Consider the following 25,844-nt stretch of genomic DNA (forward strand, 5'->3'; position numbering starts at 1 on the left):
TAGATGCAACATGAAGTTTCAAGAGGGTGACTATGTATTGTTGAAACTTCCAAAGAGCCATCATAAAATTCTAAAAGGCTCCACCAACCCAAAGTTTGATTATAGATATTACGGGCCATATTTGGTGCTCAAGAAGGTTGGTGACTTGGCCTACAAGCTTGATTTGCCCACTTCTACAAGAATCCATAATGTATTTCATGTATCCAATCTTAAGAAATTTGTGGGGCCTATACCTTAATTGATAGAGGAGCTTCCACCTATGAATGAAGAAGGGGAGATCATATATGAGCCGGAGAGGATTGTTGGGAAGAGAATAAGAGAATTGAGGAATCGGAGCATTGAAGAATTTCTCATCAAATGGAAGCATTTACCCTTGGATGAGGCTACATGTGGCAACCAGTTTCTTACGTGCATAAAAAAGGTTTATTAATGGAGGATGTTTCTTGACCATATGGCATGCTTTTCTTTGGATTTACAAGGGTTTCATCAGGAAGTAATGCTGGAATTTGTGGGATAGATTTTACAATAGTTCATTTTTTGAAGGCTTCTTCTAATTGATATTGGGCTTCAATAATCATGATGATGGTTGTATACATTGAGGAGAATGTTGGCTACTTAATCGATGCATTTGCAGTCTATTATAAGCTCACTACCATCCTATTCATTGATGTATATTGGAGGATATACCCAAGTATATATAAAGCAAATTTTGAGGATAAAATCTTTAGGGAAGGGATGGTTTGTAATAAAGTAGGGACCTTAGTTGGGGCATGGGCATGGGCTCAACTATAAAGAGGTCATGGAACTTCATTTATACCTTTTTGATCATATGAATTTTGGAACATACATTGGAGCCTTGAGCTACCAAACTTGGCTTATGGAAGGTTATTTCCATCCTTTGGTGAAAGGCTAAATCACTTAGGCATTATGTGTATTTCTTGCTAATTGTAGGCTAATTCACATAATGATTTATACCAAATCTTAGCTTGTGTTTGCTTTATTTCAGCCATGCTTTGACGACTGTGTGTAGTGGAGGTGAAACAATTGGACTACGTTAGACAATTGCACATGGTCAAAGCATAACAAGTGGTTTATGCAAATGATGTGCCATGCTAATTAAAGTGTAACAAGTGGTAATACACACCATGCTAGATGATGTGTAAAACGATACTCTCATCAAAGCATAAACAAGTGATGAGTGTATGTTATGTTTGTGTCTATCAACGTTTCATATTAGGATTAATTGTGGAGATAGCAATCAATTAGAATAACTAATGTGTTTACGTTTGCGAGATAGGTGATGAGCAGTGCGCATGTTGCACATGGAGGATCTTGTCAATATCATCTCAGATTATTATTACTTATATGAGTTATTTTTGTTGGCCATGTGCCAAATGATTGTACATATTATTTATGCACGCTTATACATGGCGTTGCTATATTATTATCACATATGTTATAAGAATTTTGGTTAACATCCACCTTTATACACTTGGCCATGCATTTTTTGCTAGAAAACTAATGATTGATGAGGAAAGGTGGTCCTAGATGGGCATTGCCCACGGTGTAAAGACCTTATGACTTTTTGCAACATATGGATGTGCCATCAACTCATCATCGCATTGGTCATAGGATAAAGGAACCAAATAGAATGGATCTCAATAGGTGCTTGTTTTTGGGGTTTTTTTTTTTTGGCTTGGCTAGGTGCTCTCCCTCACCTCTAGCATGCAAACCAGTCCATTGTTTTTCAAGCTTTTGAAGGTCTTTGTTGAAGAGGGCCCATGGTACATCTCATCTTGAATGATTATGAAGATTCAGAAAACTCTTTCTTTCTACAGCTACGAGGCGAGTGTTTTCAATAGGAACGCGCCATGATTTAGAAAGAGAGGAGGGGGGGTAGGGCAGCAATAACTGTCCTGTTATGTCGTTCCCGCCTTTTGCCTTTCAAAAATTTCGTCCAAAACTTGACGACTTGAAAAGCTTCACAGGCGCTTCTCTTCTCTTCCATCTCCTTCGCTGTTCTAACCTCTCCTGCTGCTCCCCTCACTCTGTCTGTGTAGCTTCAGTTGCTAGTCTAATTTTTCCAGGGTCTGCTCCCTTTGCTTTGTCTCTAGTTTAGCTCTTTCTGATTTAAGTTTTGAACTATTCTCCCAACCGTTGTTTCTTAAAAAAAAAATGACCGTTAGCAGTGCTTGCTTTCCAGTGATGGACAAGAGAAAGCAGACATCTAGGGAACCAAAGCAGGACAAAAGGCAGCGGAAATCGAAAGATCCAAATCAGCCCAAGCGCCCTCCCTCTGCCTTCTTCGTGTTCATGTAAGCTTGCATTTGGGCACCGCATAGTTTCGGCAAGAGCTGGAGTTGCAAATTGCTGTTTAAGTGGAAAATTTGATTCTCCTTAATTTCTGTACCCAATGGTTCTTCTCTTTACGCAGGGAGGAGTTCAGGAAATCCTACAAGGAGAAGCACCCTGAAGTGAAGTCCGTTGCAACGGTTGCCCCCCCCTTTCTTAGCTCAATTGTTTTATTAGTATAATTTGAAGGCCTTCTGGAGAATAGGTTCTAACTTGTGAGCAATTTATCGCACAAACTTCATTATTTTGAAGCCCAGGCTGACAATTTTCTGCAGGTTGGAAAAGCTGGAGGTAACAAATGGAACGCAATGACTGATGAGGTGGGCGAAGTGTTTGTGGGAAATTGCTCTGGGGGTTGAAATAGTTATCAGAAAAGGCTGTTTCGGTTTGTTACAGCGCTGCTGAAGTAAGAACTGGAAAGTTGTTTTCCTCGTGCAGGAAAAGGCCCCCTATGTCTCCACAGCTGCAGAGAGAAAGGAAGAATATGAGAGGAAGATGAACGCTTACAGAAACAAGGTTTAGCTTCACTTTTGCCCTTCGGAATCATTCCTCTGTTTAATAGAATTTTTATATGCCACGCTGTTTCCAGTGTTAGCATTTGTTGGCGTACTCTTCTACAGCGTCTCTTGCTCATAAAAAAAAAACCATTACATATTCAGGACGCTGCCGAGAAGTCAGAGCAAGCAGATAGCAATGAGGTAAGATTTTGCACTCTTCTTACGCGATGATTGTGCAGAAAGGTGAAAGAGGGAGAGATGGGGAAGTTAAGTATTTAACCCAACTGAAATGCAGTAGAGGTCTAATTTAGTCTAAGTTCGAAATCAAATGAAGTGTTTCTTTTGTCTTCTGTAACTTGGCAGGAAGGTTCAGATGAAGAAGAGTGAAGCATGTGCAATATATCAACGCAATGCTTTTATGTAGAGCATGAATACATGCTGTTCCGCCAGTCTAGACTTTGTTGAGATGGATTTTTTTTTTTTTGGTTGTTGTTGTTGGAAGAAAGGACATTTGTAAACAGCTGCCCCCATGTTAAACTAATCACCATGATGTGATCCTCCTTATTGAACCATTCGCTCAGGGGGCAACATTTTTGCTTTGAGAGGTCTTCTAAGTGTGTTTAGAAGATTTCCCCGTTGGTAGAGTTTTTCTTTGAATTTAATTTATAGGCAATTTTGAGTATGGACTATGTGGTGCTGTGAAGGATAAATCGAATGTAAGGTTTCTTCTATCTTGTGCGCCCTTAAAATGATGGACATTACCCCTGAACCGTTGCCCAAACCTTGGATTTGAAAGATGTTATCGAGGAGTTTGGGTGATTATGTTTCGCTTCAATGTGTAACCTAGGAGAGACAGTCTTAGCACATAAAGGAGGTCGGCCGCCCTAAGGTCACTTTGCAGCCCACCTAAGATTCCTAGAATATGCCTCTGCCACCCATTGTTTTGAGCACATAACGGTGGTTGGCCGGTTTCTGGTTAGGTGATTGGAGTTGGCTGAAAAACGTGAGCACAAAAGGGCAGCCAGCCCACCAACAAGACCTAAAAAAATCACACGGAGTTGGCTGTTGTTTGCGTTGGTTGGCTAACCCTTTGTTGGTTAGGTGGCAAAATTGGGGCCCATCATAGCAAATATGGGACCAAATTTTTGTTTCCAATTAATAAGCTAGATAGTAACCTTGAAAGTTTGTTTGAACTTTAATATAGGTGAGTGATTTGATAAGTGAATCTTAGAATTTATTTATTTATTTTTTGCTTTGACTTGTGGCAATGGGAGGGCTATTACAAAAGAAGAAAATAGGAAGAATTACCTAGAAGTTTGTAGAGGTGATTAGTGAGCTTATAAAACCTCAGCTCAAGCGAAGTACATGTGAGAGATTAATGTGAACATGTTTGACTAATAAATGTGTAGTTAATTTTTTTAATAAACCTTTTGCTTGAATATAAGAGGTTTGGAGTCATGATATGAGAATGATGTGTTTGAGTGTTTTGAAAGAGAAATAATATATGTTTGTTTGTAAATTTCCAATTGAGAGAGGATGCGAATGAATATGGATTAAAAAAAATGTAGTTAAGGTTTAAATCTTAACACTATCATTAATTAGTGAGCGTAAGCATGCACTAATTAATTAATGGAGTAGCAACTTGAATAGAGGTACAAAAGCAAGTGTGTATCAAACACACCAATTTTCGTGTGGTTATACTTAACTACTCACACTTAAAAAAGCTCATGATGTGTGTCAAAAGAAATCTTGTCCATCTTTTCTTCATATTAATGATTTTTAAAAATATACATATTAATAATAGAAGTTTTTAAGTGTTATTTTCCCTTTTGCAAGAGTAGGGTTGAAATTTGAATGCCTACCCTAATCCTCAATTTGAAGGTCATAAACTAAGTTGTCCTTTTTATGTTTGTAAAAAAGAGTAATTTTTAGAATAGTGGCCTTTTTTTGCCACCTTATTTTAGAAGCAACCTTCTTTAGAAGGTTTGAATGGCTTTGATGCCTTTTGAAGGCTTCAAATTTTAGCATTGTTTTGAGGGTTTGTAAGGAAGCCTTTTTTGTGAACATGAAGCCAAAAATGGGCATATTAGTGGTGTTGGGTGGCGATGTATTCTTGGAAGTCTAGGGAAGTGAGTGTTCTATTTTGTACATGTGGATGGAGATGTAAGGTTGGTTTGTGGAATTGTTAATGGTGGTTGAGTTGTGAAATTGCTTTTTATTTTAATACTTAATCATGGAGGAAACTACTTGTTTAACATTATTGGCTTCTTTTGAAGCTAAATTAAACTCCTCAATCATCACTTTCTAAAGCATTTAAACATATGTACAACAAACATTTCTTTTTTGCATCAAAGAGGGGAATAAATGGATTAGTAAGGCCTTTTAGTAAGAGTTTATGATCAAGTATAAGGTGTTTACATAAGATCCCTCTTTAGAGCTTTTGCAAATGAGAAAGTTGAAGCTTTTTCATTTGTTTAATGAAGAGCCAAAGAGAAAATAAGTATAGAGAAGGAAGATTCAATTTTGAGAATCTATTTGAATGAAAAATTTACATTTAGTTCCATAGCTTGTATATGAAAACAAAACTTAAATTGAACCTCGATTTGAGAGAATTTTACGAGTTAGTTACGGATGAAAAATTTGCATTTAGTCCTAAGAGCTTGTATATGAAAACATAACTTAAATTGGACCTTCATTGAGAGAATTTTATGAGTTAGTTATGAATGGAATTTCGTAAAGTAAACCACTTAGAAGATGGTTAATTGGAATTAGACTTTGATTTTATCAATGTTCAAATAACCTTATGATATCTTAGCACATGGATAAATATAAAACAGAGGTTAAGTTAAAACGAGAAAAAACAGTGATTTGTGAGAGGTAAGGTGTCCAATAAGCTTACATTGACTTTCTCCATGTACCTCATGTAGAAACTTTAAAGAGGCCCAATGAGCTAAGAACCTCAAAGGAGCTTGTGTGTTAACTAAAAAGAATTTTTAAATCATACTTTGTCCTTATCCATGTGATGCATAAAAGAGGCCCAATGAGTTTGAACCCTCAAAGGACCTTATATGTCAACTAAAACGAATTTCTAAATCATACTTTGTCCTTCTGCATGTCATGCAGAAGAGGCCCAATGAGCTTGAAAGCCTTAAAGGACCTTTTGCATGTGATGTAGAAAAGAGGCCCAATGAGCTTGGAGCCTTAAAGGACCTTATGTGACAACTAAAAGAATTTATAAAGCTTACATTGTCATTCTTTACATTCTTTATGTGATGCATAAAAGGAGTCCAATGGGCTTGAAGGCTCAATGACCTTAAAAGAGTTTTTTAAAGTGATTAGCAAAAAGGGGTCCAATGCGTTTTTGAAGACTCACAAAATCTTATATGTCAATAAAAATAATGAAATATATGGGCTTCATGGATTATGCAAATCATTAATGCTAATGAAATCCTACTTTTTACTATAAATAGAGCTCCTCGCTTGCAAAAAAAGTGTGGGCTTCTTTCCCTCTTGTAGCCATTCTTAAATCATCTCCTCTCTCTCTTGCAAGCTAGGTCTTGCCCTCTCGTATAGCAAGGGATGCTTCTTCCCTCCATTGCTAAGCTATTAGGCTTGATTAGGTGATCATTGAAGCATACTTGGGCAATCTCATTCTCATGTTGCTAAATGTTTAGGATTTCTTATCATCCACCCCAATCAAGCAAATATCTTCCTCTTGATTAAGGAACGCTTCCCCCCTTCTACTCATAGCATTGCTAAGCTTGTGCAAGTTTTTATGTGAGCTCTAATGCTATGTTTTGGTTGCTTTTATCTCCCCCTTCTCTTTTATTAGCTGAAAACTAGCCCCTCTTCTTGAGCTTGTTGTGCTCACACCACTCCACCAATTGTTTGCCTATCACTTAGGTTTGGTTACTACATATGTTAGCTTAATTCATTGCATAGATTCGAAGCTTCCAATGTTACCCTATGAGTGTTCACAAGCTCTCAAAATAGGTGCAATTTTGAGCTTTCCTCTTCTGTAATCCATGGGTAGTACTTATAAAAAAATGGTTTTGTTGTTTGTCTTGTTCTAATCATGATTAAGGATATTGATAGAGCATAAACAAGTGATTTATGATCAATATTCATGAGAATGAAGCCTTCAATAGCATGGATTGAATTCTTACGTGAGACTTGTGTTTATGTTACTTCCCTCTTATCTAATATTTAGTTTTAAGGATTTAATCCAAGTTTATGGTTAGGCTTGATAACCCAAGACAATGAGCCATGTTATGATAGGTGTTACTTCTCTTGATTAAAGAAGAGTTATGGATTTTTTTAAAACTAATGATACTTTGGTTCATTAGCTTTGTTCTCACATGATACCTTACATTTATTTAAAGAATACTTATGGATTTATTAAAAACTAATGATGCTTTGGCTCATTAGCTTTATTCTCATATGATAGCTTATATTAATTAAAGAAGAGCTATGAATTTATTTAAAACTAATGATGCTTTGGTTCATTAGTATGATAGCTTACATTAATTAAAGAAGGGTTACAGATATTTATTAAAACTATTGAATGCTTTGGCTCATTTACTTTGTTCTTAAATGATAGCTTTGTTCATTAGCTATTGAAACTATTGATGCTTTGGTTCATTAGCTTTGTTCTTGATAGCTTGCATTGATTGATCTCCTCTTAAAAGAGGATAGATCTCACAAAAGCTTATGAGAATGATGAACATGGGTTTGGTTCATAAATATTATGAGAAGATCTAATATTTCTTTGAATAAATGAAAGGGTTTACGATAAACATGATTAAAGTAGACCCATATGAAGAATTAATCTCATATCTGTGGACCAAGGCTTGAGAATTGGGTAGTATGAATGATGTTCTTGAAGGGATAACCCTCTTTATATTATAATGTTCATAAGCACGATAAATCTCAAGATTCTTGGAAGTATAGATTTAATTGAATTTTTGAAGATGGAAGGTCTTATGCTTTGGTAGAAGTATGGACCTCTTTTATACAAGCATGCTAGATCTTATACTTTAGGTTGTAAAAGCATGGCTAGGTCTTATAACTAGTTGAATGTTGAGAAATCTCTCATATGTTGAATCATAATGGTATAAAAAGATAGATCTCTTATATGTGGTTCTTAAACTTATGAATTTAAATTGTAGCAAGGAAATGAGGCTAAGTAGGTCTATTACATTAGGATCCATGTAAGAAGAATCTCTTTCATAAAAGTAGTTACAAAGCTTAGTCTTGATAGTTGGTATCTCATGTTGTGGATTCACCAAAAGTATAACGATGGTTGTTACATTGGTTGCCCTTATTTCCATACTTTAATGATGTAGATATTGTTTATGCTGGGACTAATAAGAAAGAATTCCTGATAGTTGATCTTCTAAAAGTTTATCTCAAGGTAGATTCTCCTTGCATATGTGCCATGAGTGGTTGGTTTTATGAATCTCATAATAAGGAGAGTTTACATTGAAGTATAGTCTCATGGTTAAGTAACTTTGAGCTCTTTTATGTCATAAATAAGAGTAAACTCTTTTTTAAAAAAGATCCCTTAGTCTAAACGAGATGAATCATAGGGTTGAGCTCATATATAGAGAAAGGTAAGAATGAAAGGGGATTCCTAAGGTTTCATATTCATAATACTTAAGGGTAAGAAGGTACGTATTTTGAGTCACTTATCATAGGCTTGATTCTTAAGGATAAGAAGGTATGTATTTTGAGTCATTTAATTGATTCTTAAGGATAAGAAGGTATGTAGTTTGAGTCACTTATCATAGGCTTGATTCTTAAGCTTCTATAGAAAATTGGTAAGGAGATTCATAGGAAACTCATTAAACAAGCATGGGATAAGCCTTTGAAGGGTCCTATTCTTGTCAGAATCTATTCGCTTATGTGCAACTCATGAGACGATGACAAGTACCATATTCCATTGTTAATTATAAAAAGTAATAAATCTAATGATAGACCTTGCTAAGAGTGAAATCTTGAGTCCTCCAAAATGAATTTAATCCAAAGTTGGTGTAAGGTAGGATAATGCAAATCCTCCTTGGCAAATGGATCAAGGGATAATCTTTGTAAGATGGCATATGGGCCAAGTAAGATAAATCAAAGATAATGGGTAAATCAAGACCTAAAATTCACTACAAGGATTCTTTATGTTGTTTGTTAAATCTATTGAAATTCTATCTAAGGTATTTTATTTTACCTTGGTACAAAGGAGTCGATTATGTCATATAGTTATGTCACAGTGATAAAGCTAAACTAGACCTATTTTACCTTGGTACAAAGGAGTCGGTTATGTCGTATAGTTATGTCACAGTGATAAAGCTAAACTAGACCTATTTTTTGCTAAAATAGATCTAAGATATTTGATTTTACCTTGGTACAATGGAGTCGATTATGTCGTATAGTTATGGCACAGTGATAAAGTTAAACTAGACCTATTTTTTGCTAAAATAGGTCCACAAGAAAGAAGTCTCACAAGAAAGAACGACAAGGACTCTCCTATAACCTGACTTTCAAAATTTACCCAAGGGGCCTAGGTTGGTCCCAAGTTGAGGTTGTGGCTAATTCTTTTTGAAAAGGTCTATGTGTTCTAAGAGAAATGTTGGTATATTCAAGGGAACCACCACAAACTATGGTGAAAATCTCAAGAATGAAGAATGGAAAGAGATTTTAAGTACAGAATCCCACTAAGGTAGGATCCTTCATTGATTGTTGAAAGAATGATTGTTGTTGATGAGAAAATGCTATGAATTGATAAAGTGGATATGTCAGCTATCCTGAATGGCATTTGAGGTTGCACCTCGTGTCTTTGGAATGGCCTGAGTGGTATTTACAGAGGTTGACTATGGGGTGCATTCTCATAGCTAGGCTAGACCCTTCCTTGGTATGACAATATGGGTTATGTTGGCATGGGACCTTGAGTGGTTGCCATGTTTGACCATTTATCGGGGGTTAGGACTCTCTGAGTAGTCGCTTGAGTCCTATTAGCATGGGACCAAGGGTGGTTTTTGAAAAGATGCAGGGGAGAAGAGAGCTTGAGATCTTGCAAGCACACACACACTCACAAAACCCTAAAAGAGAACACACAAGGTGAGAGGCTGAAAATCTTCTCCTTCTTTACACAACACTCAACACACCATATACAAAGATAAGAGTACACACAATATGAAAAGGTACTTAACCAGATACATACTAGGGTTCTCTATAGTGTGAACCCAACTAAATGAGCTGGCGCTATAACTATGCCAGTCTCTAAAATGACTGTCACATAGCCTGTCATCTCACTGGCCGCATATCACCCATGATCTCACCAACCATGCCAGTGGTGTAAAAGTGGGGCCTATCCCCCCAGGCGGGTCATCAGTGTCCACCGCCTCACTAGATGAGCTCGATATCTCAACACTCCCCCTCGAGCTCAACTCCATCTCATGTACACCAAGCAAAGCCCTGAATCTGCGGAGCTTCTCTGTACCAATGCTTTGGTGAAGATGTCAGCGATCTGATCCTGTGTGGTGCTGACATAAACAAGGTCAATGTCTCCTGCCAAAACCTTCTCTTTGACAAAATGGTAGTGGCTTCGTGCGATCATGAAAAACTGGGTTCCTGGCCAACTGTATACAAGTAGCTAATGTTGTCACAGAAAATGACAACTTGTCTATCCACTGATAAACCCAAATTTGTAAGTAGCTTTCTCAACCAAGCTACCTCACATGCTGCCATAGCAGCGCCTCTGTACTCGGCCTCTGTACTGGATAGAGCAATCGTAGGCTGCTTCTTGCTGCTCCAAGTCACAATAGCACTCCCCAAAGAGAACATGAAGCCACTAGTAGATCTTCTATCTGCTGAGATACTTCCAGCCCAATCAGCATATGTGTACCCATGTACACGTATCTCTGTCCCAGATTCATAAAATAGTCCACAATGCAAAGTAGACCTCACATACCTCAGTATGCGTCTCAATGCATCCAAATGCGGCTTCCGAGGAACCTGCATCATAAACTGACTCACCAACCCAACAGCATAGCTCAAATCTGGCCTGATGTTCTTCATGTAGATCAAGCTTCCTACTATACGCCTATACATAGTAGGATTCTCCAAATGATTCGAGAACACTTCTCTGGCTATGATCCATTTCAAGATGAGGACCATAGCCCACCAGCTTAGACTATATGGTCTATTAGCCTTGGAAGTCCTAGTGTGAACAAACCTACACATGGGAACTTTTACCCTACAAACCTACACATGGGAACTTTTTACCCTATGCTGGCAGGGTTTTTTCTAATGTGAACACACTCTAGGGTGTTAGCCACGTCAGCCCTATGTATTGGGCTACTAGTACTTTGTACTCCACACATTCATTATCATTCTATTGAGTACTTCCAGCTATCGCTTCTGGTCTCTCTCTTGCACTCTGTACTTGATATGATTGTGTGTCTATGTGTGTGTGTGCAGAGCATCTACTCCCTCATCCAACATTGGTATCAGAGCTTTGTTTCACAGTCTAGGTTTCACTGCGTAGGTCTTAAAGCTTTGTCAGATCTTGGTTTCATAGACAATAGCTCCACATTGTTATTCTTTGTTGTGGTTCATTAATCTACACTGTTGTACATCTCGGGTATGCTCACTCCCTTTTATACTTTGCTGGTGTCATTAATCTTCGTCGCTATGCATTTTGGGTAAGCTCTCTCTCTTTCCATAGATCTAGGGTTTTTGCCTCCTTCTATACATTGGTGTCATTCATTTATGTTGTCATACATTTTGGGCAACCTCGCACACTATCAATACACAAAGCTTTTAGAAGCTTTTAGCATCGGATTTTAGTATTCGTCGATTTCTGTTGTTTCTACTGTTGTTGCTGCTCTCTAAGTACCAACTTTCAACTTTTGGCATTGAACGTCTGCGTCCATCGCTTTTACTCATTCATCCATTCAGCATTCCTTTTGGCATATTGGACTTCTACGTCCATCAATTGGGGGGGATGGGGAGCAAGTCAACCTAGGTCTTCCGCTGAAATGCTTTGGAGTGAGGTAGATCTCTGATTGTTAACATCCAAGTATCAGTTCTATTCCATACGTTGATTCTCTCCCCAATGAGATCAAGTTCAACATTAGATACGTTGTAGATTCTGATTAGCTCAGCTCTGGACATCTAGTCCTTATTATCCCACATAGCCACCAGAGGGAGTCCCTACCATGGATTCCCCAAGTGTTACTGGGCTTCTTAGATAGGACCAGGTCAACCTTTACTACATTCCAAGCATACCAGAGTGAAGACACAAGCTAGCTGCCTCTGTAGGTTTAATCTGAAATCTACTGGCCAAGATGGTAAGAGGGAGGAGGTTCTTCCATTAGGGAAGAGTTTGAGCTGGAACTGGTCAGAATTCCTATTGACTAGCCAAGCCCAATCCTCAAAGGGGTATAGTAAGCTTCTCAGTATCCATTTGGCAACTGCTAGCAAGATTAGTAACATTTTTAAGGCCAAGACCACCTTTGCTAGTTTCCAAACAACACCAGTCCCACCTCACTTTAGGAATTTTTTTAATCTAGGGGTCCCCTCCCCACAAGCAGTTCATGCACAGCCTTATGAACTTCAATAGGTCAGAATCAAGGGGTCTCTAGCAGTTTAGGAAATATATGACAGAAGGAATTAATGAAGTGATTGATTACCATCTTTCTGCCCCCAGGTTGAGCTATCTTTTTTGCCATCTGTTGATTTTGCCTTCAATTATGTTTAAAACCCATTGCCATCTTTGTTTGAGAGAGACTCTGAACCCCATAGGTATGCCCAGAAGTCTGAAGATGGCCCTATCCTCCAAGGTGTTGCATCCAGCTTGGATCAACCAGTCAGGAAGCTTGCCAATAAGGGTTCTGATCCTTGTTTTCTTATGATTAATGACAGATCCAGATGCTTTGCAGTAACTGTCCAAACATTCCCAGAAGCTTCTTATGCTTTTCTCATTTGTTGGCCACTATGGCATTGGTGTCATTAGCAAACATTTGAGTGCATAGTTGCTTACCATTGGGGAGAGAAATTCCATTCATTTCTCCTTTGTCCATCCTCTCTTTAATTGGCCAGCTCAGCCCATCAGCAGTTATAGCATAGAGAAGGGAGGCTAAAGGGCACCCTTGTCTGATGGATTTAGTCAGGCAGAAGGCTTCTGAAAGTACACCATTCACGTTAACCCTTGCAGTGGCATTACCAAATAGACTATCCACCATTTGAACAAAGTGATGTACCACTACTTCTAACATTATTTTAATTACTCACATGCCGATCCAGGCGATGGAGGCCCATCATCGCCCACTCTCTCTCACCCTACTGCCAACCCCGATTCTTCCCCCCCTTTGTTGATGACATGCAACCACACACACACATGCACACATGCACCACGCACGTGCACACACACACACACACACACACACACACACACACACACACACACACACATACACTCCCTTCCTCACCCCTATAAATATAGCCCCCCCCCTCTCCCTTACACTCACCTTCCACCCCCTCACTCCCTCCCTCACGTCTCCCTCTCCACCCCCCTCTCTCTCTCTCTCTCTCTCTCTCTCTCATGTCTTTCCCTCCCCCTCTCTCGGCTCCCTCACTTCTCTCTCTTCCACCTCTCTCTCTCTCTCTCCCCACCTCTCTCACTCTCTCTCACGTCTCACCCTTCCCCTCTCTCTCTCTCTCTCTCTCTCTCTCTCTCTCTCTCTCTCTTTCAAATTCCATTCCCATTGTGGATAGATCAAAGTGGTATCTTGTGATGAATCCTATGACGTAAATCTCTCTCTCTCTCTCTCTCTCTCTCTCTCTCTCTCTCTCTCTCTCTCTCTCTCTCTCTCTCTCTCTCTCTCTCTCTCTCCCTAAATCACTCTCTCGCTCTCTCACTCTATCTCTCTTTTTGCTCAAGGAAGCGCCCTCCTCCTTCCTCCCTTTTCCCCCCAACTAATCATCTGTGACCAACAACATAAGGGAGGGTTTCCAAATGGGTAGACAATCTCTAATCCCGCAACTCATCTAGAAAATGTTTTTGCACCATACCGCATCGTGTCATACCACATACCCCTTTCAAGAGGTGTTTCACGCATGAGGCGGGGTCGCCCACACAATGAGGTGGACACTGCCCAAGAGGAAGTGCCCGTGGTCCCCCCAGTTGGCGGCCAACACTCTAGCATCGGTTACGAGCAATAGAGTGGCTGTCCCTCTCCCCGTCGGTGCATTCGTGATGGCTCCCCTACATCACGTAAGTGATGCAAACAAGATTCGTGATTTTAAAACTCATAATTTTTAATTAAGGTCCAAGGAATTGAAGACTTATGCATGCATGAACCGATCGCATTTTATTTATAAATTCCTATATGTTTGCATGTATGCGTGGATGAGCACAATGCTCAAGATAATCAAGGTGCTGGTAATGATTTTTATTTCTCATAATTAACCGAGGCTGGGCGCACCTTGGGGTAATCAACATCGAGTAGTGCATTGGGGTAACTGGGGGTAATCCTCATCCTCAGGGTAACCAATCTTAGGTTTGGGGACCTGGTTGGAGTTTGACCCAACTTTGAGCAGGGTGGGGGTCCTTTCTAACAGAACAAGTGTAAGAGTGTAGGGTCTTACTAGAGGTTGTGACTGAGGTGAGAGGACATTGGTGCTCGGCTAATAAGATTCTAAGGCGTCAACTACATTGTTCTCTAGATTGAATAACTCGATGCGCCGAGGGTAACTCAGCTCGTGAAAGCTGAGGGATGATATTGTAATCTTTCAAAGTTAAATTTTAAATGTCTTCTATTCTCAAAGAGTTGCCCGCTGCGAAAAAGATATGGTGATTTATTTTAAATGTTGCACTAGCATTAAGGGTTAAAGGAAAACTGTGGTAAATAACATGAATTAGAAAAGAACTTTGCCAAAACTGTAGTAGTAATTAAAAAGAAGCATTGCAACTTTTTACCCAAGGAAAGTGGGCGTGATAGGGTGGACCTGATTAGTCGAGTGCTTTCCTTCTTGCATAAGATCCAACATGGTGTTATGGCTCACCCTAACCCTCCTTGAAACACATCCAAAAAAAGATTACCTAGTGAACCGCAATTGTCGTGTGAGGATCTTTCCAATGGCCGAGCTCGTAACCCTTGAGGTCTCTAAGCTCTATAACTCAGTGAGAAGCAATTTCACCGTGTCTCCCATGAGCGTTGTCACACCACCGCATTGCATTACGGGTCCTCGTCCCTCCTTTCACCTCACTTCACTCACACACACTCACTAGCATGCATTAGGGAGAGAGATTAGTAAGAAGATTAGCAAGAGAAAGACTCAATTGCACAATGGGAGAGTATGCTGTATTATGAGAGAAATTCACTTATATACATGACCATAAGTGTTCACACTCACTTAAACTGTGACCGACCGAGCACTTTAGGCTCATAAGAGGCCTAATGCTATTACAATGACTACTCTCATAATATATCCATGAAGTACATTACTTAGGACTTCATCCTAACTTGCTACTACATGCTCTTAAGCGAGAATGACCATAATTGCTCCGTCACACCATTATCGGCACCCGTCCAAGCTGTAGCTTTGGACACTATTGCTTTATATCTTGAATGTATGACCATTTGGTGTATCTATCATGACTCCTTCATGTAAGATAATGGCAATAGCTCTTGTTAACCCTAGAATTGGGTTAACATCCCTCCCTTCCTAATGGCGATCACGTCCTCGTGATCATGTTGAGAAGACCTTTGTGTGGGGAGAATGAAAAAGCTTTGTCGATGGCTTTGATGTTGACTGACATTCAATGGTCTTTGTTCCTTTGGAAGGAATAAGAAAAGCTAGTTAGTGAATGAAGAGGTTAGTGGTTAATTGGGAATTCCTAACGAGGTGGGGGGTGGGGCTTTTTGCGAATGATTACATTTTTATATTTGTGTGAGCCCCCCCTTTTTTTTTTGGCTCAGTTTGTTTTTGGAAATCATCAACAAGGTTACATGTGATTTTTGTTAGTGGGGACACTAAGAGATGTTAATAATGGGAGAGAAGAGAGGGAAGGATCCGGAGGAACGTAGACTTAATTATTAGAACACGAGATGGTGATTCTCAATTCCTCATTTAATTCATTCAAGCGACATTCATCATTTGAACTAATTGGCCTTTGATGATGTTCCTTTGTGTGGCAGGATCCTTGTCAAATGTTGTTGAGAAGGACCTTTTCCTGCTTTCTTTTGCCCATGTGCTTTTTTTTAAAATTATATATATTTAATTACTCTTATGAAGTAGATATATGTAGACTACAAGAATTGAGTCATATAGACTCTTATTGAACTGCTCTGTGTGGAAGTAGCCACTTGTTAGTGAGAATTGAAATAATTACGTGGACTTGTGAGGCTAATATAGATATCTTCACTAAGGATTGAAGATCATTGGCTTCTGAAGATGGTAGCATCATTTGGAGAGGTTGGTAATTTGAAGGGAAATTCCAAGCGATGGGTTGTACTATTCACTAGGCTTTCATCCACCATGGCCCCCCTTCTAGGGATGTGCCTAGAAGTTGTCGATGGTGAGATTTTGGTGCAAATATTCTCCAGTGCATGAGTATGGATATGTAATCATAGAGAAGCCGCTACATTAATTTAGCCAAAAGAATAGTAAGCGATAAGCTTAACAAATATATAATGGCTACTATTCAAGATTGGTTGGAAAGTGTTAATGCATGAAATGGCTTAATCCATGATGAGGCTTAAATCATGAAAGTGTAGGTTCTTAAGCCGTGAGACTATAATTTGTGAGAAACTTGAGCTTGTGAGATTGCAGGTTTTTGGCCGTGAAGGGATATTCCGTGAAAGTTCAGGCCGTGATATGGAATTCCGTGAAGTGTAATTCTGTGAGATGGAATTCTGTGAAAGTTCAGGCCCTGATATGGAATTCCGTTGAGATGTAGTTCCGTGAGATGGAATTCTGTGAAGTTGCAGGTTATGACCCTGTGAAGTTACATGTTTTAACCTTGATGGGTTTTTTTTAAAAATTTTATGGGACAACTAGGTCCTGACTTGCGAACAACAGGTTCTTGTGCACTCATTTCTCACATCCAGAGGGGTGACAAGAGCATTGTTATTTTGTTCTTGATGCACTCATAAGTCTCCATTATTACAGACGTAGGTATTGATTCTTGAATTTGTTGCTCAAATGTTGCCGAGGTAGTAGGGAAGACTGCTGATTGTTTGCTTGAACACACAAGCTCTTGTGTTACTGAATGCACGAGAGTGGTTGAGTGATTTGCTTGTTGTTGCTTGGGCCTCCATTCTTGTCGAACTTTAGGTGAAACTATTGGGATTGAAGTCGGTGGTGAGGGTTTCTTCACATTGTTCGATTTTGGCAACCATATGATGGAATTACTATCATAGTATCCTTGTTGTTGAAGCACATGCACAGGCACCCACCTTTGATAAACATTATAAACTGGTGGCCGATGTGCTTGGTACTGAGGTTTCCTTCTTTGTGTAAACTTAGGGGATTTTGTGATGCACTTGGGTACCCAAGATTTGGTATTTCTTTGGTAGTATCCTTGTGTTTGCAGTAGTATTTTTGGTACCCACACTTATTGACTTGGTGGAGTTCTTTGAGGAACTCACATAGGCTTTTGTGGAAAGTGTTGTGGAGTACTTTTCTTCGTCCTTGGCCTACAAGTGCTGCATTGAGGAAGAGGTTTTGACTATCGAGGCACCCAAATTTGTAGCCTTGAGCTACAAGTAACGGCTTCTCCACCCACATCTTGATACTATTAAGATGCCTTGATTGTGGTTGTCATGGTGGAGTTTGCTTAAGAGATTCCACAACATAGTGCCAAACTGAGCCTGTCATGAGCTTTTTCAAAATCAAATTTTTTTAAAATATAGTCTTGTTCAGATTCTTCTGCAAATTCCATGCCCTCCCACAGAGTGATGATAGCATCCAAGATGTACCTTCCTTCAATAAAGCCCTTTTGTTCCTCTCTAATCTTGTTTTTGAGCTGATTGGACAACCTCAGAGCTAGGGCTTTAGCAAAAAATTTATAGGAAAAGTTTAGCATGGTGATGGGCCTCAAGTTAGTGAGGTCCTCCTTCTCACCTTTCTTATGAATCAGCTTGATCCAGCCCTCATTAATTGAAAGGGGAAGAGCCCCATAGAACACAGCCTCTTGCCAGACTGCTAGCAAGGGAGACGACAAGATTTCCTTAAAGGTTCTAAAGAATTCAGAGGGCAACCCATCAACACCAAGGATTTTCCTCACTTTTAAGCAATCTATGGCCTTGTCCAATTCCTCCCTTGAGATATTACTTTCCAGGGATTTGGAGATAGCATCTAGGATAGTTGGTTTTCTAGCTTGAGCTCTGATGGCAATACAGTTAAACTGGTCCTTAGTCTTTGGGGGGGAAGCTTGTCCTTAGCTTGTTTCACTTTTAGCATTTTTAACATATCAGGTGTAGGTAGGTTAGCTTTCCCAACCCACCAATCTCTAAAGAAAAGATTGGTGTGCTGGAGGGAGATCTCCTCCTCTCCTGAATTCAGCCCTGGTGCTGAGGATTTCATTTTGAGATGAGGGCTCATCCTGGTTAGCAGCCTCTTCCAATTTCTTCAGTTTATGAGATAATAGATCTCTTCTGTTTTTTCTGATTTTGGTTACCTCCTTCCTAATACATATCAACAACAGGGCTTGGGTAGATTTGATGGCTAGACTCTAATACCTGACAGGAGTGATATGACAGGTGAAGAAGTCTGTCCAGATTCTTTTCACCTCCTCTTGCACAACCGACAACTTGAACAGAGCATGGTCAGTGTGGAACCACTGGTTTTACACTTTTTTGTCATGATTGTCCAATAGAAGGATAATAGGATAATGATGTGAAAGGCAAGTGGATACATCAGATCTGCATTCACATCTGACAAAGGAGTTACCCAGGCACTTGCTCACATAACCTCTATCCAACCTGGCCTACCTGAGCTTGTTAATTCACCTTGAGCATAGTTTTGCCAAGTGTGGTCTCTAGTGTTCCCTAGATCACACATCCTAAAATGGTCTACAATGCACTGCCATTCGTGGAGCTCTGCTTCTTTGAGGATTTGACACAAGCCTCTGTATCTATCCTCTCTAGATTCCACCATATTAAAGTCACCCATTAATATGATTGGTTCAAGGATAGTTTTCAAAGATCTCCAAGTTCTAATTCTATTAGCTTGAGATCCTCCAGCATAAACCCCAATGTAAGAGAAGGTATCCAGCTCAAATGGAGCCCACTGGTCATGCATGTCTATTCTAACATCCTTCAACTCATTTTGCAGATTTATATGCATTCCCATAGCCACACCTCCAGACCCCTGAGAGTGGGCTGTGTATATCCAAATGTGGTCTTTGGATATGATATGGAGCCTTTTCTCTAGCTCATCTCCAGCAACTTTAACTTCAGACATTGCAATGAAGTCAAACTTGCCCTGCTACCTTAGCCATTGTTTCACTAACTGAGCTTTTGAGGTGCATCTCATTTCCCTTTTTTCTAGGTGTTGACCTTTTTAGGTTCAGCCTTGGAAGCAAATTGTGGGGATCCAAGTATTTTTCAAGCATATGAGTGGGCAACACGAGTGGTAGAATTAGCGCAACTCTCATAGAGGAAGAAAGAAAGAGATTTACGTTTCATTAGTTGCTCAAGGCAGTCTATGAAGATTGCATGTGTGGAGGAAAAGGATCGTGTACCAAACACGTAGTCCTCCAGAGCACCTTCACAGCTTTGAGTTAAGTTGAATAAGCTCAAGCAACAGAGAGCTCACAGTTAGCTCTATTACCTAAGCTCAGTGGCGGCAACATTGAGCAAATCAGGTCGTAGCCTAGGTGGTGACCAACAACGTCTTCGAGGTGGAGATCGCATCTGCTGCTCTGTGTGTGCAAAGTTCATGGCCGGGTGAGTAACTCTATATACAGTAACCTCAAGATCACGAGCTCCATGTGAGCCGCTTTAGACTTGAGCTCCAAGCTCATACAGAGCTTCCACAACATCCATGACGACAAAGCATCATTGCCACTGCAATCAAGGTAAGTTTTTGTATGATTTCATGCAACGTATTGTATGTTTGTACATGATGAAGATTTTGCTGTTCAGCCAAATCTTTTAATGCTTGTGTATGCCAATTAAGGATTCTCCATTGAGGATCCCTGTAGCACTACTAGGAAATATGTATGCAATTGTTTGCAAGGGTATATCATGTACAGTGCTTTCTCTATTTTCTAGAGATTCTTTATTTAGGACTATAGTACTTGTAGATGCAGATAGACTATGGTCTATAATGGTTCTATGACAATGTTGGCAATAGGGCTTATTATTAATTAGCTCTATATTATTATGCATACATTCAAATTGTTCTATGATAGGGGATTTAGAGGATGTATTTACAGCAGTAGGTGATATTGGTCAGAATCTCCAAGACGAATTGGAGTTCTTATAGTATTATCGGGCTTCCTTCTTTCATTTAATAAAGTCTGGGAGATAGTATTAATATCCCAAGAAATGTAACATCTTGCCATCTCACAAAAACAGGTAATTGCTTCTGTGTTTTGAGGTCAACTTTAAGGACAGTGTTATGTCCTTCGTTAGTAAGGCTAGTGAGAGAGAGACCTTGTAGAGATCTCGAAAAACCACTATTCACAATTCTAAGCACCATTCTATATTTTACTTCTAAGTGCTGATCAGAAGTATGTTTGAGACCCAACCCAGAAGTTTTGATATGGAAAGTAAGTATCTCTAAGAAATAAGGATCTGTAAGAGAGACAAATAATTAGGCTTGCATTCCATGTATATAGGTCCATTAGACAGAGAAAGATAGAGAGAGTTATGAGCTTAGAGAGGTGTTGACCTTCACAAGGCAACCACTTACCAAAATATTCTCTCTTAGTCTTATCCTAACTTACTTTCCATATATATATATATATATACATATATCTATATCTATATCTATATCTATGTGTGTGTGTGTGTGTGTGTACATATATGTATATATACAGCTTAGAGAGGTGTTGACCTTCACAAGGCAACCACTTACCAAAATATTCTCTTTTAGTCTTATCCTAACTTACTTTCCATATATATATATACATATATCTATATCTATGTGTGTGTGTGTGTGTACATATATGTATATATACATAGATACATATATGTATACATACATATATACATATCTATATATATATATATGTATACATGTATGTATGTATGTATGTATGTATGTATACATATATATATGTATATATACAGATATATAAATGTGTGTGTGTGTGTGTGTGTACGTATATACATATATGTATATATATGTATATATGTATATATAAATATATATATATGTATGTATGTATGTATACACACACATATATATATATACATATATACATATACACACACACACACATATATATATATATATGTATGTATGTATGTATGTATGTATGTATATATATATATATATATATATATATATATATATGTATGTATGTATGTATGTATATATATATACACACACACACATATATATATATATATATATATGGTGGTCGTCGGCAGTACGTTGATCGCCTCCCCATGCATTAAATGTATGATATATTTTTTTCCACCTACTAGGGCACTTTCTAGAGTACCTACGTAGGAAAGTGGGACCCAATCGGTAAGAAATTTGGCAAATATTGCTGAAACCTTTTTCGAATCCCAATCTGATACCCTTTCCAAGACAACTAGCTCATTGTCTATGGACAATCTAGGGCCGTCAAATAGTCATCCCTTAGCCCCAAATAGGACACCCACAAGATCTTTTAATCCATTTGAAGCCGACACCATGGGGTTACCACTCAATGTGAGACTTCAATATGTCTACACGAATGCTCAAGGAGCTGAGATCTTTAGGGATCCACAACAACGGTATCTCATTAAGATCGCAGACTTTTTCTCAGAGCTTGATAGAGCACCTCTAGTCAATGACCAGGGTAACATGTACATGGGTGGAGATGGTGTTCGCCTACGAAGTCACCTATCATCCAGAGAATGTAGACAAATTAGGGGAGCTCTCTAAAAGTGAGTTCTTAGACTTATCAAAGCTTTCCAGAGCAAGGGAGTCTAGAGATGATTGGCTCATTGAGCCGGACATGCTTGGACCATCCAATGCCCAGTCCTCAAAGCCATCCATAGATGATTTACTTTTTGTAGATCTAAATTTGGAAAGGGATAGGAAAGGCAAGAGCAAAATGGATCAGGGGGCTAAGAACCAATGGGAGTTTGTACGACAAATTCCAGTGACAAAGGTCTTACAGGATGACCCACTTAAAGAGGTTTATAAGGACTCTTTAGAAGGATATTATGCCACAACTAGATTGCCAGAGCTAGATCTTCCTCTAGCACTTGTGGTGGTAGTCGAGAAGCTTGCAAAATACAAGAACCGAATCGTTGAGATAAATGGACCAATGAATACCGAACCTTAGATTGGAAGGAGATTCGGGAGCTCACGTGGAAAGGACAACCATTATTCATAGAAGTGTTCTCAACAAATACAGCTAAATCAGGAGAGACAGCCTTTCTTGGAGAAACTGTTGCTCCTCCCCTACGAGAGTTCACTAGAGAGGGACCCTCAACATCAAAGTGGACCACTGCAAGTAGCCCAACTCTAGCACCAAGATATTATCCTACACCAAAAGTGCGACCACAGATCACACAACAATGTTTCTCTCACTATGACAATCGGAGGGTAGGGGAGCCAACTCGGTCTCCCATAAATGCACCTCCTGAAATGCGGGTAACAAGATCTTTGGAGGGGATTGGTGAGGTAGGTAATAGGGGACCCACACCAATTTGGGATGCATGTGGACCATCTTACCAAAGAGAGGAATAGTTCCCACTGAGAGTGAGAGGCCGTAGGCCCTATGATGAGTATTCAAGACAAGTAAGGCCATCAACACTTCAGAAACTGGTAAAGAAGTATGAAGGGTCGGGAGATCCATATGACCATGTAGCAGCATTTAGGCAAGCAGTTCGAGCTGAGCAAGTGACTGACAAGCATACGCAAATTGAAGGATTTGGGCTCACTCTTGAGGGAAAGGCCCTTGCTTGGTTTCAGGCACTAGAGGCTACAGACAAATCTTCTTTATGAGTTTTGGAAGAGAGATTCATTGATGCTTTTTCCTTGATGGAGATTCAGCATGACACAGTAGCAAACATCTACTCTTTCAAGCAAGGCGAGACTGAGAGTGTTAGAGACTGTGTAAATAGGATGAAGCAGTACATTAATCATTGCCTAGAAGATGAGAAGCCCACCCAGAGTCGATTAATTTCTCTCTTCTTAAAAGGACTTAAAAATTCAACACTGCACACACATCTCTATGCAAAGAAGCACACAAATTTCAATGAGTGTTGCCATGATGCTATGGATTTCATAGATAACTTCAAATTCCAAGATGGTTCTGGTCCTGAGGTGCAACCTAGGGATCAGTGGGGTGATGACCAAAGTTCAGGGTCTAGCGCGCTAGTAAATCCAGACCACATAGCTAACCTAGTACTAAGGAGATTGGGACAAGAATACCCAAACCCTCGTGAGGAGAAGATCAATCTAGCTGTACATCAGCAAGTCATTAGGAAAGCTCAATCAATACTTGAGGGCCCACCTCCTCCTATCCCTCGGGGCCCCACCTCTCTTAAGCCACCATTAGAAACCATACCAGAAGTGTCATCAAGTTGGGAAATGAAAAGTGAGCTGATCTCACAAGCTCATAGCGAGAAGTCTGTACCAATTGACATCCCATTGAAAGAAGGCATTCTGCCACCACCTAGTCTTGCCTTCCCATGCAATGATGAAGTTATTGATGCTAATAACGAGGACATGGCAAATGAGATGTGGGCAGCAGTTCATGAGAAAGTTAATGAAAATATGTCCTCTATTATCTCACCTCCATTCTCTGAGGTGAATTATACCAGGGGCACAGAAAACAACTTTAGACGCCCAAGCATCCAGGAGGAAGTTCAAACAATTGTTTCTCCTAGAAGTAAGCATACAATGAAAATCTTACCATCTTATTTGGGAGAATATGAGAACTGTTCTCAAACCTTGAGGATACCCTCCATGCATAGAAGGTTGACAAAGGAGATGGATATGGGAATCGTGCAAGCTATTTTGTCAGCACCAGTGGCTTGTACCATACCTTTGCTTGATTTGATAAAGCTTCGTCCAGAGTTGTGGAATGATATTGCCACATGTTTGTCAAAGTAGGTATTGCTACAAAAGGGTCACCATCATTGTACTATACACCCTGAGACAAAGCATGTTATGCCAGTTCCTATCAACAAATCCTATCAACAAAGTAGGAAAATTTTGTGAGGACGATCAGGGAAATGCTACCCTCCCATTAGAAGTGCGAAAAGTAGCTTCAACTGCAATACTTGATAGTGGTGTAGGAGTGGGCATTGTGACAAGGTCCATTTGGGAAAAGTGGGGCAAACCAGCTATTAGGAGTACCAGGATGCGCTTGCAGCTAGCAGATGGAAGCTTAGAACATCCCATTGGGCTGCTAGAGAACATATTGGTCACCACATGTGGGATTGAATATGAGCACACATTTGCAGTAGTGGATTTTGGAAAGCATACAAACTATGAAGTGATATTGGGCCGACAATTTCAAATGATTCAAGATTGGGGATACAATTATTTGTACCTCCGACATGATTCTGTCATCACAAGGGTCAACCTAAAGAATCACTCATATCGTGATGTAACATGGTCTCCAATAGATGAGTTTGATTCTGCTTCATCTGAGGGCTCAAGAGTTACATTGTCAGATGGGCGAGAAGATCTGTGGATGTGTGGAGCCTCATGTAAGGATTTCAACATTGAGAGACTTAAGGGTAATCGAAGTGTATCCGATGAGGCATACATTCCACAACCCTTCCCTGAGCACTTAATTGATCCCCTAGAATGGAGTCACGTCCTTGCAACATTATCGACATGTGCTTTACCTAAGCCAATTCAATTTTGTGACTCAGATGGATATGACATTATTCTTATACGAATGGTACAACCACATGACCTTCTAGATGATTTGTACTATGGGGATGCATCCACAACAGCACTGCATGTAGAGGAAGTCTCAGTGGAGGATTTAACACTCGAATCTGCTAATGATGCTGATAAGGAAGATGGATGGGACTCTGATTTTGAAGATGATGTGATAATCCCCGAGAAAGAGTTAGGAAAGGCACGCCTACTCTTGAGAGGAAGGGAGGTTCAAATAGAGATCCCTCGAAGCCGACCTAAACGTAAATGCTGTAAGAGCCATAAGAGAATTCGTAAACAAGATGAGAGGGAACGATGTGAGAGAAAACAAAAAGAAGACGAGGAGTTTAAGAATGAACACTCTCGACCACCATCTCACTTCTTAGGAAAGAATGGATATCTATACTATGTCCAAGCACAAGATAGTATCAAAGACCAAGTAAAACGATCAGATGGATTCCAACTAGGAGAAAAGCTAAAAACTGTTAGCAAAAAACGTAAAAAAACAAAGAGACCAAAACAAAAGCTCAAGTCTCAAACAAATTCAAAAGAGAGTGTCGGAAGTGCAAAAATAACAGTTGAACAAAAAACTCTGATGCAAGATTGTAAAAGAGAGCTCAAAATCGCATGGTCTTCAATGAGTGACGACTCAAGTGGACAAGAACAAGGTCTCAATGTTCCCCCCAACTTCACACACAGTACACTCTTCAAGATCGGAAGATTGTTCTTCAACAGTCCATGCGACAAAAGCCAAGCATGCCAAGGGTTTCATATGATGGTCCAGAAGATGCAAAAAAAATTGATATCACTGAGCCAGGAAAAGAGCCTCGCTATGTGTGGATTGCCACAGACTTGTCCTTAGATGAGGAGAAGTTATTAATTCAAACAATAAAGGAGTATCGCGATGTTTTTGCTTGGAGATATAAAGAT

At 39.6% G+C, this 25,844-nt stretch overlaps 1 protein-coding gene across 2 annotated transcripts; it reads left to right on the forward strand.

The window, feature by feature from the left end:
* The first annotated feature begins 1,876 nt into the window (after positions 1-1,876).
* LOC147626788 (HMG1/2-like protein) lies at positions 1,877-3,531 on the forward strand. 2 transcript variants are annotated; one of them, XM_086815339.1, is made up of 7 exons: positions 1,877-2,088; positions 2,204-2,315; positions 2,435-2,492; positions 2,628-2,672; positions 2,791-2,868; positions 3,012-3,049; positions 3,209-3,531. In XM_086815339.1, the coding sequence occupies exons 2-7, from the start codon at positions 2,206-2,208 to the stop codon at positions 3,234-3,236; spliced, it is 357 nt and encodes a 118-aa protein (XP_086671465.1). In that variant the 5' UTR covers positions 1,877-2,088; positions 2,204-2,205; the 3' UTR covers positions 3,237-3,531. The 2 variants fall into 2 exon arrangements, with proteins under 2 accessions (XP_086671465.1, XP_086671466.1); XM_086815340.1 differs by having other exon boundaries at positions 1,889-2,088; positions 3,012-3,050; positions 3,213-3,531.
* The last annotated feature ends 22,313 nt before the right edge of the window (positions 3,532-25,844 follow it).

The sequence above is a fragment of the Cibotium barometz genome, chromosome 21, assembly GCF_041138505.1.
Source record: "Cibotium barometz isolate CiBa-2024 chromosome 21, ASM4113850v1, whole genome shotgun sequence".
In the NCBI taxonomy this organism is placed as follows: domain Eukaryota; kingdom Viridiplantae; phylum Streptophyta; class Polypodiopsida; order Cyatheales; family Cibotiaceae; genus Cibotium; species Cibotium barometz.

Coding starts and splice junctions, on each gene's coding strand:
- LOC147626788 (XM_086815339.1), top strand. CDS start 2,206: ATGGACAAGAGAAAGCAGACATCTAGGGAACCAAAGCAGGACAAAAGG. Junction 2,316..2,434: donor TCTGCCTTCTTCGTGTTCAT/GTAAGCTTGCAT, acceptor CTCTTTACGCAG/GGAGGAGTTCAGGAAATCCT. Junction 2,493..2,627: donor AAGTGAAGTCCGTTGCAACG/GTTGCCCCCCCC, acceptor AATTTTCTGCAG/GTTGGAAAAGCTGGAGGTAA.